The following is a 20,978-nucleotide window of genomic DNA, read 5'->3' on the forward strand; positions in this document are numbered from 1 at the left end:
AAGTACACCATGAAGACAGTCTTCTCCAACAATTTTTTTTTGTAGTTAAGAGAAGGCAGAGGTTCAAAATGATTTAATTGTTTAAGACAATACACCTGAATAAAGGCAGAGCTAGACCTCAAACCCAGGTTCTTTTCACTTTGCTGCCTCCAGTACCGTATACATCTCAGCAGTAAAGAAAGAAAAGTTGGATCAAAACAATGTACGAGTCCCCCACTTGGCCATCAGAACTGATTTTTATTCTATTCTGGTCTCTCACCTCCAACATTTGTGGCACCATATCATAAGTCTAATCATATAAGGATATAAATTGAGCTACCTCCCATACTCCTATCTCAACAGACATCCCTTCCTATGAAAGGCCAGATTGAATTTAGAAACCTTGAATGCCTTGGTAGTGCAGGGGAATCTAGCTCATGGACCACGCCCTGCCCTGTTCTTTCCCTACGTCTGAGCACCACCAGGGACCTTGTATGTGGGCCCCAGATGTACACCCTCTGCTTGGACAGCCTACATGTCCAAGCTTCTCCCACACAACTCTCTCAAGCCAAATTGCTGCCTCTTGGCTACTCCTTGGACCTAAAGGTATGCTTTCCTGTAGCACATCCCGGAAAGAGGGCTGTATAGGCCCCAGAAGTGAGTTCAAAGCCATTTGAGCTGACAATGTGGGGGTCCAGCAGATGTACTATGGTCTGGAAGGGACCATATGGTCTGGAAGGACCTGTGCTCCCTTGACCCAGCAGCCTCCCCACCTCCTAGAGCAGAGTATAGCTGGACGAAGACTAGACTAGGCTCTCTATAAGCACAGGGTCCAGGAAAAGGAGCCCTCTTGCCCCAAGGGGGGCACTGCTCTAATCATGTCATTTAATTTTCGGCAAAAGTGGAATTAATCCCTTTCAATAATTGGTCACCTGTCTATCATCTTCCCAACAGAGCTCTGAGAGGAATCTGTTGACCAATAAGATCTATTTCCTTTCAGTTCTGCTGGATCCAATATTTCCCATCGTTACTGATTATACAATTAGATAGAGAATGGCTCACCAACTGTAAGGGCATCAACCTATCATGGTTACATTCCAGTGACATGCAGCTGGGGTGCCAGGTGGCTGCAGGCTGGTAGAATTCTATGACTTTATTCCCTCCCACCCAAGAGCACAGGCAATTAGTTGGCTTCGAGTTTGATATTCTCGTATGGCCACACCTGAAGAATCAGAAAAATAAACCTGTATAGCTGAGAGGACTCATTTCTCCTTTAATGGTATCTGTAGCTGACTTTCTGATGCCCTTAGAGAAAAAAGGCCCGTCTATCTCCCATTCCCATCTTACTGACTTCCTTAGCAAACATTTACTCAAATGCTGCGTCCTGATGCTCCATTCTAAAGAAAGTACTAATATTATTTAGGGCTGCTCTTTTCAACAATAGAACTTCCATTTTCATCAATAAGGCCCAAACCTTTGTACTACACATAAAATACATAAAATAGCCCCAGGGCAAAGCTAGTTGAGAAGGGAAAGGGTATTTGGGGACTTTGGGGGGGAAGTGAGGTCAGCGACCAGCTGCTTGAACATAGCTCCTTACTGGGTATCACAGTCCGTGCATCTTTTGAAAAACACTCAACATGCTGGGTAAGAATGACCCCTTTGACGTTTTTCACCTGAAAATTTTAGGCCAGAGACTCTCTTTCTCAGTCAAAGCTCCCTCTCTGCCCTCAGTCACAACACCACCTCCCTAGGACTGCTCTGTGTCGGTCCTTCCTCAGCCACGGTTGTTGCAACTCTGTACTTTTCTGCCTGCGTCTGTCAGGAAGGAGACAGGAAATTCTAGTCACCCTCACAGCAGCTGCGCCATTCCTCCTCTCCTCCTCCAATGACGTGGGTTGGCTTTGGTGACACGAGGTCAGGAACTGAGCCACAGTGAAGGTCAGGAAGATAGGTCAGTGTTTATGCTGTTGTTGGGCTGGGGATCCTGCTGAGGCTATTTGCTTTCTTCCTTTCTATACTGTTTCTCTTTCCGTTCCTCTTTTTATAATGCAGAGCCAAAGCATCCTGTTTTCAAAACATCTGACTGTTTTGCACACTGAGGAACTCATGCTCTGATGCATTTTCACTGAAGTGTAAGACAATTCTTCTAATTCAGGAGGCGATAAAAGTTGAAGCAAAAAATTAATGAACAAATCTAAGAAGGCAATCTGTGGTTACAAAAAACAGCTCTCACGTGTCTAGCTGCTGACAGAAGGTTCACTAGACATCCTTTTCATCTTGAAAGACAATGTCATTGCCTTGTAAACGCCTACTTAATTTATTCCATCTTGTTGTAATTCTTGGGGGGATATAATCTACAATACTGATCCACCTGGCTGCATCTTTCTCTGTAATGCTGGAATTCCATTTGGCCTGTGGCCAGCATTAAGTGAGGAGGGAAATTTGAGCCAAGGAGAAGACTATGTTTTTGTAAGTCACAGAAATGGTTCCTTATCTAACTCTGGGCTCTGAAGGACACTTGGGACAGTGGCAATCTTTGAGTCACAGTTTTCTTCAAAAGGGTTAAGAAGAAACAACAAACAAACAAAGCCAGACCTACCCAAATGAAATGAATATAAAGACTACTTGCTTTTCCTCTACTAGACATAGTCAACGTTCTACCATTTGCAGGTAGACTGGCACACGTGTACTCTCCAAACACCCAAGCAAAACACGGGCTCTCCCATCACCACTCTTATGTAAGTTCGGAGGCTGCAAACAAAACTCAGCAGTCACTTAGCTGATCAGAACTAGAGACACAGTTTTTTCACAAAGACGTCGTGGATGCTATTAATAAGTTATCACTTATTGAATTTTTGCGACACAGCAAGGGCCTTGCTGAGTGCTTTAGACGCCTTATTTCAGTCTTCACAGCAACCACAGTGAGGTAGGTACGACTTTCATCCCTGCTTTACTGAGAAAGTTACGTCTTAGAGCAGTTAAGTAAATTGGCCAAGGTCAAGAAGCCAGTAAATGATAGAAACAGGATCTGAAACATGATCTTTTGACTCCAAAGCCCATGCGTTTCACATACTTCCTGTATAGAACATCTTCACACTTACTTCCAAGTCTGTAACTCAGAGATTTGCCACAGCTCCAAACTTTGTTCAGTGAGAGTAAGCAAAAGATGACCGAAAAAGACTACATAGTAATGATGATGATGACGATATTTTTAAACAGCAGCTCAGACTGAACACTCAAATAATTTTGACAATATTTAAAATTGGATGTGGAATTTTAGTTTTACCACATAAATTCAATTCACCCTAAACTGGTATAGATCAATTTCTTTCTGGTGGCCACAAAAATATTCTCATTATATTATATGTGCCACGGATTAAACTTCACCTGAGATGATTATCTGGATAATCAAGACTTGGGGGGTGGGGGTAGGTAGCTAAGTAAAAAGAGAGAGATCGTTTTAAAAGTTGAAATTGACTTCAGCTGTCAGCTGGGCATTATTCATCCACTGGATAATTGCTTTGCCCTACAACCTCTCCACTGTAGCTCTAGAAATAAGCAAAGCTGCACGCCTTCTTCTTAAGCTAACTGTGTCAGCATTAAGGTTTAGCCCTTTCTTTAGGGTTAGCTCTATTCAACTTTCATTGCTTCCTGCACATGACACCATAAAGGAGGAACGGAAGCCTGAAGCGATTGGAATTCTCACTAGGACCTACACAGTCCCTGGTGTCAGAGCCTCATTAACTATACACTGAATGTGAAATTATTTGTAATAAATTTGCAAGACAGACAATGTCTAATTTCAGCACTCCAGACACAAACCTGGTTAGAATCTACAAGGCATCAACACTCAAAATGAAAACTAATGGCAATTTTGCAGATTCTCAATGAGTAATCTTTATCTCCCTTTATCTCTGGGGTTAGTTGCCCACTTTATCTTAGTGACTCCAGAAGAAAGTTCAGGGTGTCCTTTAGAGTGAAACCTGCTAAAAAACACCCCTAAATACTGGAGCCACATCTTGCATGTATGTCAATGATCACAAAATGCAAAGAACAAAGTATCTGTGAATGCTTCAAAGGAGGCTAAAGCCTGTGTGAAAATCCTTCTACATGCACTCCAGTGTGGTTTGGAGAAGTTACGCAGTTAAGCCCTCCTCATGGGGAAGCAGTCGGTTGAGATTTACAACAGCCTGGAAAAACCCAGAATTTAGCTTCAATTGAGAACTTCAGAGAAAAGTCAGTAAATAGTTAAACCTCAAACCTTTTTTTTTTTCCCAACATGAATCTGAACTAAAATTTGAGAGAGACATATTTTTATGCCCTATCATTAACCAATAAACAAGAGTAAGAAAAGTCCACTCTCTATACCACGCGCCCCTCACCCTGCCAACCTTCAGGACATGATGCTTCCTCTGCTCAGATCCTTTGAGCAGGAGCCAGCAGGTCTTGATAGGAAGGTGATACTTTTAACCCCAGGAAAAAGGGAGGACGGACACATATTTGGGACTGGAAAGGGCATGTTGGCAGGTGTGAAGCAAAAACTCTTCTCAGCCCCAGAACCTTAAGACAGTAAAATAAGATAATGCCTCAGGCTAGGATGATTGGGGATTTTGTAATGTGTATTTATGAGGGTACAGTGATAAGGGTTTCAATTTTATATATATATATATATGTGTGTATATATATATATATATAAAATTAACATTCTCCAAGAGAAAAATACAAACAAAAAGCAACAACTCTCACAACATAAATTAGCACTCGAAATCCAGGTGTTACTTAAACAAATGATATAATGATAGATAATGAAAGCTCTTCAACATTGTTTTGTCTGGGCATTGTACATAAAACCATTTCTTTGCAGTATGGGTGGAATTTCATTTCAAATGATTCCACTTTGCAAAGCAGCAAACTTTAAAAAAATAACTTTCTTTTTTGGAGACAGATATATCATTTCTTTTTCTAATCTTAGGTCATACCAGTATCACAAAAAGAAATGTTTGAGAATATCAGAACGTCCTTCTGAGGAGAATTTCAGAATTTATGAAACTTCATGGCAAATCATTCTCGCCATTGATACACAGAAATCGCATTATTTTCTTGTTCAGAAATATGTATATAACACCTGATTGCAATGCAATATTTTACCCTGTAGATTCATTCAGATTTTATCTTCCTGATAATTGTTTACAAAAAAAAGAAAAAGGCAATTGTGCCACTGTACACTTCATAAACACCTCTCACCTTAAACACATTCCTAAACAACATCAATAAGAAAAGTTCTGGGAATTAAAGCGTACTGAGGACTTCAAACTTTTGCTGCAGCATCACGACACAAGCAAAGTGTGGCACTTTGGAAGAGAATCATCGGAGGCAGATCAACAAAGCTGACAGTCGCGTCCCCGTGCACCTCTGCTGCTGGCAGAGGCCAGGGGAGCCCGGAGCTCCCCGCGCGGTCACACTTCAATGAATAAAAGGGTCATCTCTTACCTTGTTAGAAGCCATCTCACTGACAGAGCGGTAGGTCTGGATGGTCTCTAGCTGGTCTAAGCACCAGTCCAGTTCCTCCAGCGTTTCCATTGCTAATTTTTGATAAGATTCTTCTGCAAACAAACACACAGACATGTAGTTAGGCTGGAGTGGCTGCAGGCTGTCCATAGCCGAGTCACCGCTGCCGCCGCTGAGCCCAGCGCTACTGAAGGTGGCCCCGTGCTCCTTCATTATTTGCGCGCCGACTCCTTCCTTCCAGCTCTCTCCACCAGGAGAACAAATCACCGTGGTGCTCTGCCCCGAACGGCTGGTGCCAAGTTTTCACCCCCCCGCCCCCGGCTGGATGAGGTGTCTGCGATCTACCAAGAAACTTCCTCTGAGGAAGAAGGCGGGGAGCCGGCTCTTAAAAGCTCATCTGCATACATGAGTCCTAAAACTCGAGGCAGAAGCAGTCAGTTTTCTCAGGCTCTCTCTGCCTTAGTCATCTCGGGGCTCTTTAGGGTGCGTGATGTCATTTCTCAGTGTTTGCAGTCTAGAGGAGAAATGAGGAAAGCATTTTCTCATTTGGCTTTTCTTCTAAATGAAACGTATAATCGAAAATTGGAGAGGAACTGACACTTATGTTGTTGGAGGGCGAGGCGGTCATTCATTCCGGGGACTGCGCAAATGTTGGAATAACTTTCAAGTCAGCAAACACTGACCCGCATGAGTGAGAGGAGAAGGCTAGTTTTCCTCTCTTGCGAGTCTCCCTTTCAAGTGGAGGCAAAATAAGGTCTCCCTGATAAGACTGCAGTCTCGGAGAAACTGTCTGGAGTTTTACGTGAACACATTTATTGGCCTGGGAGTCAGGGCAGTTCTTGTTATACTAAACAAAGCTAAAACTTCTCTTCTGCAACTGCTGGGATCACAGGGAAATTCTGAACCGGACTTTCAGGTGGAGCCAGATGTGAACGCTGCAGATTTTTTGATGAAAGCTGGGGGCTTAGATTTGTCACTGTAGGAAACTGGACTTTCTGTAAATATTTCCCAGCGGTCCGCTCAAAAAATATTACTTTTAAGATCACATTTTTGCTGGGTAATGAAACTCTTTTTAAGTGTTCATAATACGTCATTCCATACTCAAAAAGTTTGTGAGTCTAAGCTAACACTTAAGCTTATTGACTTAAGAACCCTATGTTAATAAACACTGAAATTAATTTTATAAATGATAGATGATGAACCAATGATGCTGTAGACAGTCATAAAAACCAGTCAGACTCTCCTGCATACATTACTGATTTTTGAGGGCAACAACATCTATTAACTCTACAGAGCTTTCTGGAATGCAAGCACACGATAGGTACTAATAAAATTTAAAATCTCACATGAAGTTCTATCATAAACAAAAGACTCAGACATTCCTGTCATATTTAGGATACATTTTTCATATGTTCATACAGAAATCCTAGGGAGATCACATAGCTTTTTTATTATTATTTGAATAATTTTGTGTGTGTGTGGCACTCACACTTGAAGCAGAAAAGGGAATAAACAGAAAAGAGATTCCGAGTGACAGGAACCACTTGGCACAGACGCACATTTCAAAGAATAGCTGTTTTGTTTACCCTCACATATGTCTACCTTCAGGATAAACAGGGGTTAAACTCAATATCCTGTATGCCATACTTAAAAAGCCACAAAACCACTGGAGGTGACTTCCTTCATTTTTTTTCACACTCCTCAGAAATGTGCAGACAAGAATTGAAGTGTTTTTAGTAAAACTCATTTCAAGCCAGACTTGCACATACCTTCCCTTCTTTCTTCCTCAATTTTCCCATGCTGCTTCAACACGAAGGATCTCCTCACTGATTCTCTTGTGTGTCTGAAACACCCCCTTGCCTCCGTTTCCTTTCAGAAGAGCACTTCATCCAAGAAAGCTTTTCCTGAAGTGACAGAACCCTCCCGTTCTCCCTCCCATCCTCTCATAAGAGAAAAAGTTCAACCATTTCCCATTTACTCATGCTTCACTACCCTGGTGTCTTCCACATCACAACCTGTGGTTCTGGAATGCTAAGATGGTTCTGGTTCTGGTAACTAAGATCAGACATTCACCAGGATGGTGGGGAATAAGCAGCTTGCTTGGAGCTTTTTGAATTGACTGATGTGCAAAATGACTGTCGGATGATATATTACATTTCTCCTTCAGGAAGAGGACAGCAGGGATCCGATCTCCACCCATAAAGAAAATACAGTCATTATAGCCGTGAAACACAGAAGAAGGAGGAGAACTCTTCAATGATCTACCAATTAAGTGCCATCATCGCCACAACTCATTCCTTGTCTACTACACAGAATGAACACACACGTGCTCCTAGAGTTGGGACAATAGTGAGCTGCCCGTGACTGGCCAACAGATTGGGCAGGATCTTATTTCACTGCCCTCTCTTATTCTGGTCAGCCACAATATTTTTTAGGTAAAAACTTAAATTTTGAAGTTAATGAAAACTTATTCCTCCCCAGATTCTTAATCCATGGTCGAGGTTTTCTTTATGTCCTGTTTTAGAGCCTTCTTATCACAGAAACTGAGGCAGGAGGCACAGATGTTAGAGTGGGCTAAGGACAGGCACATCAAACCCCAGCCACTTACTGGTACAACCAAAGGAAAGGACCAGTGCACCTCAAACTGGCCTCCACACCAAAATTTTGTAGCTGTAGCACCAGATCCGGTGCTTGGTACCTAGTAGATACTTAGCAAATACTCAGAGGAATGGAAACCAAAGTGCCTGCCCAAGCAGCCTGCAAATACCTGGGTATCTAGAGGCTGAGGGTACATCTGTAGCACTGTGAAAAGAGCACCAGCTTTGGACTGAGTTTCATGCATTTTGGCTTTCCCTCCTACCACTTACTGCGTGATACTGGACCTCTATTTCCCATATCTTAAAATAAGGATAAGAATATTTATCTTATAAGCTTATAAAGGGCTTAAATGAGACCAAGTATGTAAAGTATCTCACATGGTAACCAGTTCTTAGTGGGTGATCAGTGTACAGTAGTATAATTATTAACAACAATCACAGTAACCCCAAAACTTGTATGTGTGGGTGGGAGGAACAGGAAGGGAGATAGAAGAATTGCATATTCAACTAGGGATTTTATAGTCAGGCTCAGTTCCATAATTTGCAGGGCCCAGGGCAAAATGAAATGCATAGTCCCTTGTTCAAAAAGCAGGAAAAAGAGCTATGAAAGGTCTTAAAATATAAACTTTTTCCTTTCTTCTGAAGTTGCGCTCTCTCTCTTGACCTGTAGTGGTGATATATTTTTTAAATAAACTTTTTATTTTAAAATGGTTCTAGATTTACAGAAAAGTTGCAGAGATAATATAGAGCATTTCCATATACCTAATATCCAGGTTTCCCTACAGTTAACATCTTAAAGTGGAACATTTGTCACAATTAACTCATGGCATGGTGTATTTTAGTTACTCTTTAAAATTGTGTTTCTTCAGGCAGAGGAATACCAGGAGGAGAGTGCAGACCCTTATAGGACCCCAGAGGCCCTGCAGCCTCTGACTTAGGGCACACGCACAGCTTACCAGTTGCTGGGATGCCTCCATCTGCCAATTTCCAAACTGCGTGCTATGCCCCAGCCTGGGGTAGGCTCTGGGAAAGGCAGACATTTCCCTTCACCATGGTACAAATGCCCCAACCCACAGCAGACAGGTGACCCCTAAAGGTGCTACACCCATTGGGCCAAGATGTGCTAGATACCTGGATTGGGGTGGACAAGAGGATCACCCCCACCAAGACATGAACTCTGTCTACCACGGTACAGCCATGCCGGCCCAGGGCAGGGACGGCTGCTCCCATGCCCCATCTGAGACTTTGCTGCAAGGTACCCATGTCCAAGTCAGATCCTTTCTTCATGGGTACCCAGGCCCCCATTGGGAGTGGACAGGAGCCGTGGTCACGGGATGAGGGGCAGGGAGAGGAATGCTGGATGAACTCCGGGGTGCCAAGGACCATGGAAACAGGTGGTTGAGAACACATGCAGAGGAAGCAGGCAGGTGGCAGGAGATGGGACAGCTGAGCCTCCAAGCCACCAGAGTATATGCTCCATTTTCCCATCTGACTTTACTTACAAAACCCAAAATTAAAGATAAAATTATTACGAGTTTCGAGACTGACTATGGGGCCCTTGTGAGTGAGAGGTCCGGTGCAGCTGCACAGGTCCCCTGCCCATGAAGCTGGTTCTGTTCCTCATCTTGCAAAGATGACTCTGAGAAGGAACGATGCTTAGCACGCCAGAAGCAAGTCTCAAGGGGATAAGAGAAGGTATTGGGATAATGTATGGTCATGTGACTCTACTTGTCAAGAATTTGCAGAGGGAAGAAGGAGCAGGGAGAACCTCACTTCTAGTCTTCCTTTCTTTTGCTCTTTTACTTCAGCAAGAGCGACAAAGGAAGATTTACTTCCTTGTGCAGGTCTGGTTGTTATTGCATTTGACCCTGAGAAACAGGAAGAGAGGATGGATGAATAATTATAATGAATATTAGTCTGGTAATAACATGTGACATTCATACAGCTCTTTTCTCAAAGGAGCGCCAAGCACACTTCCCATTAATCCTTGCAACCTCTCTGTGTGATAAACACTAAGGAGGTATGATTATCTCTAATTCACCTGAAGGCATAAGCTAAATCAAAGCTTAAATTAACCGAGCAAGATTCCAGGAGAGACCATATCTTGGTCAATAAAACAGAGGATTCACCTAAGGGCTGAAAATGCATGCATTCCTGAAATTGCTGCATTTAAAGTGTCATCTTGGGTCTTTTCTCTTTAAAATTGCGTAACTGCTTTCCTAAATGTTGTCATTTCTTGAGTCTCCTCTTCCCTTTTCTGATCCACCTAACACAGCCATTAGCACAATATTTACTGTGCAATATTTACTCAGAAGACCTGGCTTGGTTCTGGTCCCTCCTCTTGTTTCCATGGGTAATCTCAGGCAAGTTACCTAACTTTACTGAGACTACATTTATTTATCTGTAAAATGAACATAAGAAGAATACTTAGCCTGTTCTCACAGGGAAGGGAGAATAGGAGAATACACACAAAACCAGTCTCTAAACCTTTAAGTATAATGCACATTTTGTACATATTGCATTTATTATTACAGATGCGATATAGGTGCATTGTAGACAATTAGAAAATTAGGAGCAAAAAATTTTGATAAAAATGTCACAATTTACCAAGCAGAGATCACCATCATTATCCCCCTGTGCATATCCTTTCATGTATACATGTATATAATTGAAAATAGACTTGGAATTCCCTGACGGTCCAGTGGTTAGGACTCTGCACTTTTACTGGCAAGGGCCCAGGTTCAATCCCCTCCCCGGTTGCTGGGAACTAAGATCCAACAAGCAGTGAGGTGTGGCCAAAAAAAGAAAGAAAATAGACAGCACTGTACAAACTGTTGAGTAACATTCTTTTTTTTTTTCAGTCAATGATCTCCCTTATTGCGCTTTAATAATTTTTCAGCTCAGCTAATACTTAGCTCATATTTCAATGTTCCCAGTTTTTTCATGCAAATTCAGTAGCATGTACGTGTGTGTGTGTGTGTATGTGTGTGTGTTAGCAGAGAGGTGTTGGTCAGGAGAGATGCAGAGGAGGGTGACAGGAAAGGGCAATGAGAAACCTCAGCCTGGCCACAAACAGCAAGCTGCTCAGAGCTGAAAAGCATGGAAACAGATTTTAGCAGTGATGAAGTCAATGGCCCAGCTGGTAACAGACCCCACACGCCCTAAAAGTTGGCCCCACCCTCTGTGCAGGAAAGCATGTTGGTATTACTGATCTCTGGGAAAAACTGGGACAGAGGCCCTTTTACATACTTACATCATTTGACTTTGAAGCCCTCAATATGAGGATTTCTTCAGACAGATGAGGAAAGTGGGACTCAGAGAGGTCCCAAATCCATACAATTAGCAAGTGAAAGCATCACAATATACCTTAAATATAAATTTTCTATAAACTATATCTAAATGTAATTTTTTTTATTGAGATATGATTGACATACAAAAAAGCTGGGCATGTTTCATGTATACACCTTGATGAGTTTGAAGATAAGTATACACCTGTGAAACCGTCACCATAAGTAATCTCATAAACTTAACCATCACCTCTAAAAGCTTCCTCCCTCCCTCTTTGTGTGTGTGTCTGTGCGGGCACGCATGTGCTAAGAACATTTAAATGAGATCTACCTTAACAAATTTTTGCATATATCATACAGAATGGTTAGCCATAGGTACCATCATGCTATACAGCAGGTCTCTAGGACTTACCCTGTGGATCTGAAACTATGTACCTTTTGGCCAACAACTCCCCAATCCTCCTTCACCCGACCCCTGGCAACTACCATTCTACCCTCAGCTTCTATGAGTTTGAGTATTTTAGATTCCTGACATAAGGGATCATTCTACATGCAATTTTAACACAGCTCTGTATATATCAGACACATGCCTGTCAAGATTCCAAGACCTTCTACCCCAACACAGTGCATAGAAAAAAAATGTAAGTAACCTTTTGTTTATCTGCCTCACATAATCAGATTCTTTTCATGGGAGAGAGTGGTACTATTTTCAAGAGAGTATGGTGGTTAAATCAATCCGAACAATTGCCAGAGGCAACAACAGGGATGACTCTCATAAACGTAAATGTCGAGCAAAAGAAATTAGAGATTCAAAAGCACATAAAAATAGGATGTAATTTATATGACGTTCAAAAGAGGCAAGAATGCATCTATGATGTTAGAAATCAAGATAGTGGTTACCTTGGTGGGTTAGCCACTGGGTGAGAACTGGAGAGGGACGTCCATGGTGCTGGCAGTGACGTACTTCCTGGTCTGGGTACTGGTTATATGGATCTGTTCATTTTATGAAAATTCACTGACTTCTACACCTGTGATTTGTGCACTTTTCTCTATCTTCCTGATTTTCGGTGCATGCTTTTAACAGAGACTCGCCTAGGGAACGCCCAGTTTAAAACAAAACAGAACAAAACAGGGTTTCTAAAAACGTGTTTCCTTTCCTTTCTTTGAACTATAGCAATGGGTATCAACAGAGTTTGAGTAAATCACACACAGAGCTGAAAAAGGACATCACAGAGACCAGGATGCTCCTACTATCTCAAAATTCGGTGGAACATGTTCGTGCCTGGCCCAGCCGTTTACAGATTCTGACTCTGCCATTCATTTACTACCACTGTGACCTCAGACAATGTAAGCAGCCTGATTGTCTCTCTGTGTCTCTACCTGTAAAACAGGAAGATAGCATCAACTAGCTATGAGAATTAAGTGAAGCAAGGCATGCCAAGGCTTTGATACAGAGCTTAGCACCTGTCAGGAACTTTTTCCTCCACCCCACCCCCCACAAGCCTCTCCCTGGTCCTGGCCACTTTCCTGAGGGTAGATGGCCATATATTTGATAGCTGAGCTGGTAGAGTTTTGCTCTGGTCCTGGGGTTTGGGGGTGGGGGACCACATATAAAGTGGCCATGAAATCCTACAGTGTGCCTCTGGCTGCGTGACTCAGAGAGGAAATTGGCTCTTGGTTAGGTTAGAGTTTGTTGGTTTTCACTTCTAAAATATACAACTTGCCTGGTGTGTCATTCTGCTTTGACCCAATCCTTATTGGCACACCAGATCAATGGACTTTTAGATGTGGAGAATTGTATAAGAAAGCCATTTGTTCATTCATTTATCCACAAAATGTGTCTACTGCATGCCAAGCCTGCTGCTGGGTGCTGGGGACACAGCGACAAAGAAGACTCAGTCCACTGCATTGAATGATTACATGGGAAACCCCTTTCCCATCTTCAAAATGGTCAGTCTGTGAAGCTGGTAGCCTTGTCATCTTCCTGCCCTCCCCTGCTTGCCATCCCAAGCTTATACAGTAACTTTGTGAAAATTAGAAAAACGTGCTCTCTTGGCAGACATAGCCTTTGGCAGAAAGTTTGGGAAGTGATGCAAAGGGCTGAATTTCAGCTCCCCTCACCTGGATGAGTACCTTTGATCAGTACCCAGACTACACAATGACTTCTTGCAATGGTACAGTGGCACATGGATGTCAGGGCAACCTAGCATGAAGTTTCCCCCCGTCACAGCAAAACCTGCACTTTTAACCTCAAAATAAAGTAAACCCTTGATGTTGAAAGGAAAGCATCCCAAGACCTTTCCTAACTCTTAATTTGTGAATATCATTAAATAACTGAAATAACATTAAATAAGCCTCCATGAAATAACAAAAAAAATTTAATTTGGTAGACTGTTATCTTTAAACTCAGCTTTTGTTTTTGTGACAAAATTTCTAAAGCAAGGGCTCCCTTGGGGAAAATATTAAAGGAGTCTTTGATGGAGAAAATTAAAAAACCACTCTTCTGATTCTTGGAAGTGAGAAGTGTATATGAATTGGATTCTCTACATCCAGCTAATAACTAGCTTTTTCCAAGCCTCTAGCCCTGCAGAGGTCCTCACCAGATTCAATGGGCCTTGAGGTTAGCAGGCTTATTTCACTCTTTGGTTCCTCCTCAAAGTGCAATAAATATTTGTTAAAATGTAAAATTGTTTCATACATATGGAAATCAGCTTCTCTTTATTTAAAGGAGTTAGACTGGGGCTATGAGCCTATTTATTTAGTGATCTTGGCTATGATGTTTTTTCCCTGACAGCAAGCAATAGCTTTTCTTTTCATTGTAAGTTATTAAGTCCAAAGGTATATATTTTCTTTTGATCACTCTTTGGTAAATGAAATGCACCTATGTTAGAGTGCAACTTTTCCAGAAGACTGTTGTTTTAACCTCCTGTAAAACATTCTTAGAACAAATCCCAGAAACTGGAGAACACTCATACACTCTGTAACACGGTTCTTCCAAAGGCCATCTGTAAGCCCCAAATGGCCTTTCTTCAGGCAGGACTTTGTTAATGTGTCTTTATAAATATGAGGAACTTTGCAATTGCACATGACAGGGGTTTCACTCTGGGTGGATTCATGGAAGAAGAGGTTCACTGCCCTCAAGGGAAATAACAGTGAAAAGTAGGTCATTTTGATGCTGATCTCCTTAGCAAACTCCTCTAAGACTACAAGTTAAAAAAAACTCCAATCACAACTAGCTTTCGTATATACAACCTGACAGTCTACCAAGCACTTTCACTTGCAGATCTCATTTTTTTCTTTGAAAAATAAACCCCATGAGATAGAAATTATTACTATTATGACATACATTTTCCATTTTTCATGTGAGAAATCTGAGGCCTGGAGATGTTTAATGATTTGCTCAGAGTCATCTGATGAGAGAGAGGGAGAGAGAGAGAGAGGGAGAGAGAGAGAGATGAGAGATGAAGAGGAAGGAGGGAAAGAGAGGGAAGGAGGAAAGGGAGGAGGGAGGAGGAGAACCAAAGTTATCTAATTCTGAATTCCATGATCTTTTTTGCTAAGCCATGGGGCCTGTTATAAACAAACGGTCCAACTTTTTCTTTCTTTCACCCAGGCAAGATTGGACAAGGTGAAACTGTCTTCCATGTGCGAGCCTCATAGCCTTATTCCATTTCAGCGTCCTTACCCTTGCCAAACCCTGCTCTCCAGAAGGACTCTGACTTTGGCTTTATTTACTAGTGAGAATCTGTACTCACTCAGTTAATGAGCTGTACCACCAATGTAAAAGGGTGCCCAAGGAACTTAATTATCCACCTGCGTTGGTGGTACAGGGCAATGACACGAGAGCCATTAGACATGGAGGTCGTTTGGTGTCCAATTATTTTTCTAATACCTTAAATATATACAAGAAACATTCATGAAGAATACAGGTCTCTGGAACTAGACTGTCTGGATTCATATTCCATTTTCTAACCTTGGAGAAGTTACGTAACTTCTCTGTGCCTCAGTTTCCTCACCCATGCAATGAGAATAACAGTATCTATATAACTGGTTATAGTTTTTAATTAATGAATAAATGTAAAATGCTTAAAACAGTCCATGGTATAAGTACTAGATAAATATTGGCTTCCATGATATAAGTACCAGATAAACATTGGCTATTTGCTGAATATGAGATAACAAGTATTTATTTAACCAGTGGATTTTTTTTGAGCGCCTATCCTGTTGTAGGCTCAGCATGGAACTGCAAGGGTATAATGGTAAATTCTATAGACATGGTCTTTGCTTACTTGAAGCCTATATTCTAGCAGGAAGAGACAAATAGTTATGCAAAAATGATTTCATTACAATTGGAAAAGGAACTGCTGAAAGTTTTAGAGTGCCCTAAGAATTTATGACAGAGGTAACAGGACTCAAAAGTCTGAGAAGTGGGATGTGATAGAAAGTTCAGGGGAGGCCTAACTTGGAAAGTGATGAGATTCAAAGGAATAAGAATTAGGTGCAAAGAGGCCGGAAAGCATTCCAGGCAGGAAGACAGTCAGGGTGCGCTCCATGGACTGAGATCTGTCCATGTGGCAGGAACACAAGGAGAGAAAAAAACTTGGTGTCAGAAGTTAAGATCAAGCCCTACACAGCCATGGAAGGCCTTGGAAAGAAGCTTGGAGTGGCATAGCCAAATTTGCATTTAAAAAACATCACTCTCCATGCAATCTAGAGAATGAACTTGAAGACAGGAATGGCTGCAAGACAGCTAGCTAAATAGTATTTAAAAGCTCAGGAAATGGAGGAAGACAGGTAAGTTTGATTTCTGGCTTTGTCGTTTTTATTAGCAGTGCGAATTTGGGCAAGTTACTTGATTTTCTCTATGTCTTAATTTCCTCATTGCTAAAATTGGGGGATGTATATCTTTCCAGTGGAGTTATTATGAGGACTAAGTGAAGTAATCCACATCAAAGCACTTAGTCCAGTACCCAGCACCTAATAAGTATTCATGCCAGTTGCTAGCAGCATTACTACTTATTTTATTGCCTTAACCTGTGCAGGAAATAGGTTGAATTATGGCTAGAATTAGGTTGTAGCAATGCAGATGGAGATAGGTAAATGCATTTGAGATATTTATGAGTTGAAACTATATGGTCCCTAGGATGGTGGTATTTGGTTAGTGGCCAAAACTCTGTCACCTCAGTGTTTCAGGTCAGAATGTGATTCCTATCAGTGTGCTTTAAGTTCATTCCTAATCCAACTTCATTCCTAGTCCAAGAGTGCAATGAGAAATCAGAGACCCAATGAATTAATTTACAGAGCGAGAGCAATAATTTATGGGAAGCTTTTCATATCATCTAGTCATTACACGTTTCTTGACGTGGGAGATCAAATCATAAGATTGCTTGGCAAGCATGAAATCAGAGCAGGGGAGTTAGTTGGATGGTTTAAATGTCTGCTTTACTCAAGCCTGATACACCTAGCTCAAGTGTTTTCATTGGCCTGAAATGCCCTTCCCAACTTTGTCCACCTGGCTAACTCATATCTTTTAGGATTCAGCCTAGAGTTATCTCCTCTACAAAGCTTTCCAAATATTCTGAGGTTGGACTAATCTCCCTTCCTCTCACCCACAACAACCATGTTCAGGCCTCTTACTTCCAACTGACCATGTCATTGGAATTGTTTCTCTAGGTTTATTTCACACATGACTTCTTGAGAGCAAGGAACATATCTTCTTGGCTAGTCTTTAATGCAGCACAGTATCTATTTACCTAGTAGAAGCTCAAACAAATATTGTTTGAACTGCTGACTTGCCCAACATATCAACAGACGGGATATCCACTACCCAAAGGAATGGGGTCTTGGCTACTGAACAGTTTTGGGGAAGCAATATCAGGAATTCTTGTCCTTGGTTCTTTTTTTACTAGTCTCCAAACAAACCACCTTCTTTTTGCTGATTTATTCAATGTTACCACAATTAATAAGCTCTCTATTTCTTTTGCATTAATATCTTGATTAGATTTCTAGCTGGCTCATTTTAATATAGGGGACATTCCGTCTCTCAAGGGGACTTCTGCAAAATCATATGCAGAATTTGTTATTTAACTCTCACAGGATAGCTGCAGGTGTCTGTGCACTAAGCAAAACTACACATGGAATTCCAAATTGATTTTGACAGTTGTCATAGGAAAGATACAAGTAAAGTTCAGAGGCAGCACAGACAGATCTTAAAGACATGGTGGAAGGGCGATGAGAAGAGACTTGGAGGCCAGGTAAAGAAGAATGGGTGGGAAGTTTCCCTGGTGGTGCAGTGGTTAAGAATCCGCCTACCAATGTAGGGCACACAGGTTTGATCCCTGGTCTGGGAAGATCCCACATGTCAAGGAGCGACTAAGACCGAGAGCCATAACTACTGAGCCCATGTGCTGCAACTACTGAAGCCTGCGCGGCTAGAGCTTATGCTCTGCAACAAGAGAAGCTACCGGCAATAAGAAGCCCGAGCAATGAAGAGTAGCCCCTGTTCTCTGCAAATACAGAAAGCCTGCGCACAGCAACGAAGACCCAACACAGCCAATCAATCAATCAATCAATCAATAAAAGAATAATGGGTGAAATTTTGAGAGATGGAAAAACTGAGGTAAGGCAATGCACATGAATAAAGGTATGAAATTAGAACCACGTCACACCATTCAGTCCCGTTTGGGACAACAAGTGTAATAATCCTATTTGGTCAGAACACTGGGTTTCAGCAAGGGTGCAGAATGGAATAGATTAGCAAAAGTAGCATGGTTGGGGCCCAATCTTGGAGAGGTTTTTATGCTAGACTAAGGAATCTGACTTTACTTGGCAGACAAATGGGGAGCCATTGAAAACTGTTCAACAGAAGAATGGTACACACAGTGGTTTATAAATATCTTCATATTGTTGTGTGGCTGTGTGATGTTTTACAGTTATAGGTCACTTTCACAGGTATAATCTTTTAAAATCTTCATCATGCCTTGTGAGGGATTATTATCGTCTCTGTTTTATACAGGAAGAGACTGAAGTTTAGGGAGTTTAAGTGTCTCACCTCAGATCCCATAACTGGTAAATGCAGAACCCAGAGACTTGAGCCTAGGATTTCTGCCTCAAGTTCCATGCTCTTGTTATCACAGCGCAGCCTATAAGATGAATTATTGATAGCTGTAAGTTGTAAGGATAATAGGATGGAGTAGAGAATAAGCACCTGATAAATTATTACTAGGGATTATTATTTGCAGAAAAAGTTAGCCATTAAGAAGTAATGAGGTCCCAAACTAGAGTGTTATCAGAGGGAACGGAAGGGTTATGTATACCTTAAATTTCTCTTTACTTGTAGAGTGAAAGTTGTCAAAGGAATTTCAAGAATCAATGGACAGTAGAAGCAAAGGTGTTTGCCACCGGGAGTGAACATGGTGCATGGGGAGAAGAGGGACAGAAATTTCCGATCTCTCAAAACATTACGGGCTGAAATCTCTTTCACGTACCTATAGGAAAGGGCCTCTACCTGGTGCTCTCCTGCGTGATGTCTCCTATCACACAGGACTTGGGGCACTTCACCATGGGAGAATAGCATTGCATTTGACAGTCAAGAGTTTGCCGAGAGGCAAAAGCCTACTATATACAGTCTTTTCCAGTTGACAAAGCATTTTCAAGTGTGCTCATTTTCTTCTACAAACAAAGCCCCGTGAAAGTTCTCTCCATTTTTATAAATGAGTTCATTGGGGCTCATCAAGGTAAGGGGACTTGCTTTAGAATCTGGAATCTAGGCATTGTCCAGTGTGATAGTTACTAATCATGTGTGGCTACTGAGCACTTAAAATGTGGTTAGTCTGCTGTGAGATATGCTGCAGGTGTAACACACTGGATTTCACTGACTTTCTATAGAAAAATAATGTAAAATATCTCCGTAAAGCTTTATATTTGACATGTTAAAATTATCATATTTTGGATACATTAAATTGAGTAAAATATATTATTAAAACTAATTGCACCTGTTTCTTTTTATGTGTTTACTGGAAAATTTTAAAATTTCGGTTTTGCATTATATGACAATTGGACAACACTCTTCCAGACCATAAAGCTATTACCAGCACGTGAATACTCCAAAGCCAACACTCATTCCCCGCCACATGCTCACTTTAGAAGAGGCGGTAATAGAATAATGATTGTAGTTATTATTTATCCATTACCAAAGTTTCTGAGCCCTTTACATGATGAACCAATTTAATCTTCATCATAATTTCATGCCCTGAGTATTATATATTGTAGATCATTTTTTTTTTTTTTTGTAGATGAGAAACAGAAATACAGGAGCTCTCTGAGACAGATTTAGTAGAGTCAGAATTCAGACTTAGACAGTCTGCCTCCAGTACCATTAGGAAGGCTTTAGTGGCTGCCTCTGTTGGGTGAGTCCCAAGGAGACATTTGGATTGACATCGTTTTATCTTTGACCTACCACTATAGGTCAGGCAGCATGTAAGAGACTTTAGATATTATCTCATTTAATCTTTGCAACAACCCCCATTAAGTAGTTATTATTCCTGTTTTATTGGTGAGCAAACTGAGGCTCAGAGGGATTGCGTAGCCTGCCCAAAGTCATGCTAGGTACATGGTGGAACTCAGTTTGTAATCCGGCCTGAATCTAAAGTTGATACTCCATCACGCTGCCCGTCTGTGAAAGAGCTACACCTGAATCTCCTGGGGGTGCTTCTCAGAGGAACCCCGAGGTACTGAAGCAATCTCTCTAGGGTGGGCTCTGGGAATTTGTTCTTCTTAGAATTGCTTCAGGTGAGCCCCATTCTCAGCCAAGTTTGGCGATAACCACCCTGTCCGAGTCTTTCATTTTCCTGGGAGTCCTGCCTCTTCAGTCTCTCCTAGGAGCTGATGAAAAATTAAAAAAAAAAAAGAAAAGAAAAGAAAAGAAAAAAAAAGAAAACAAACAAACAGAAACAGTATTTCTCTTAGGCGGCTTCCGTGGAGGCTGACCATTCATCTCAGCAGGGTCCCTGCTTCTTTCAAATCTTATCATCACCTGCCCTAAAATGTGGGCTGCAGTGGTGTCATGAAGCAGAGTTAATCACAGGCTTCAGAGATCAAACAGCCAGTCCTCCTGAAGACATCCTTAGAAACATCTAGGCAGTCCAGGGCTGTGTCTGAGATGAGAAAGACAGGGGTTTAGGGAGCGTAGAGGTGGGGAGGGTTGGGAGGAAGGAACGTAGCAGGAGACCCACAGGCTCTCAAGGTGATTTATGGGGTCCTGGGTGATTCAGTAAGAACCACTGGATGTGAATGAAGGCACAGAATGAATAAAACCAAGTGAGTCTTTCGGGGTGGGGCTGTGGGGGGTGTGTGCGTGTATGTGGGTGTGTGTGCGTGTGTGTGCACTCACATGCACATGTGCTAGGGAGGTTATGGTTTTGGCAGCCTTGTTTGCAAGCAGACCATCAGTTTTACGTGACAGATTCAGAACTTCTGACTAGTACACAGATATAAAATTAGGTCCCAGGTTTCATGGCAACCCAACTCGACACAGTAGCAAACAAGAATTGTTTGAGAATCTGTGAAAGAAGCCAGCATTGTGTATGTCACAGCTAGCTTGCCT

At 41.7% G+C, this 20,978-nt stretch overlaps 1 protein-coding gene across 3 annotated transcripts in view; it reads right to left on the reverse strand.

Annotated features, from left to right (window-relative positions):
• The window catches only part of PDE4B (phosphodiesterase 4B), a 124,213-nt gene that overhangs the window by 35,922 nt on the left and 67,313 nt on the right, over window positions 1-20,978 (reverse strand). The window contains exons 1-2 of one of the 3 annotated variants that reach the window (XM_057717188.1): window positions 6,089-6,125; window positions 5,473-5,582 (exon numbers count right to left, since the gene is read on the reverse strand). In XM_057717188.1, coding sequence (XP_057573171.1) covers window positions 5,473-5,562 — 90 coding nt within the window. In that variant the 5' untranslated portion in view covers window positions 5,563-5,582; window positions 6,089-6,125. Of the gene's footprint in view, window positions 1-5,472; window positions 5,586-5,835; window positions 5,858-6,088; window positions 6,126-20,978 lie in introns of those variants that run through there. The other 2 variants (XM_057717178.1, XM_057717196.1) reach the window with 2 other exon arrangements.

Source organism: Hippopotamus amphibius, chromosome 1 (genome assembly GCF_030028045.1).
Source record: "Hippopotamus amphibius kiboko isolate mHipAmp2 chromosome 1, mHipAmp2.hap2, whole genome shotgun sequence".
Taxonomy (NCBI): Eukaryota; Metazoa; Chordata; class Mammalia; order Artiodactyla; family Hippopotamidae; genus Hippopotamus; species Hippopotamus amphibius.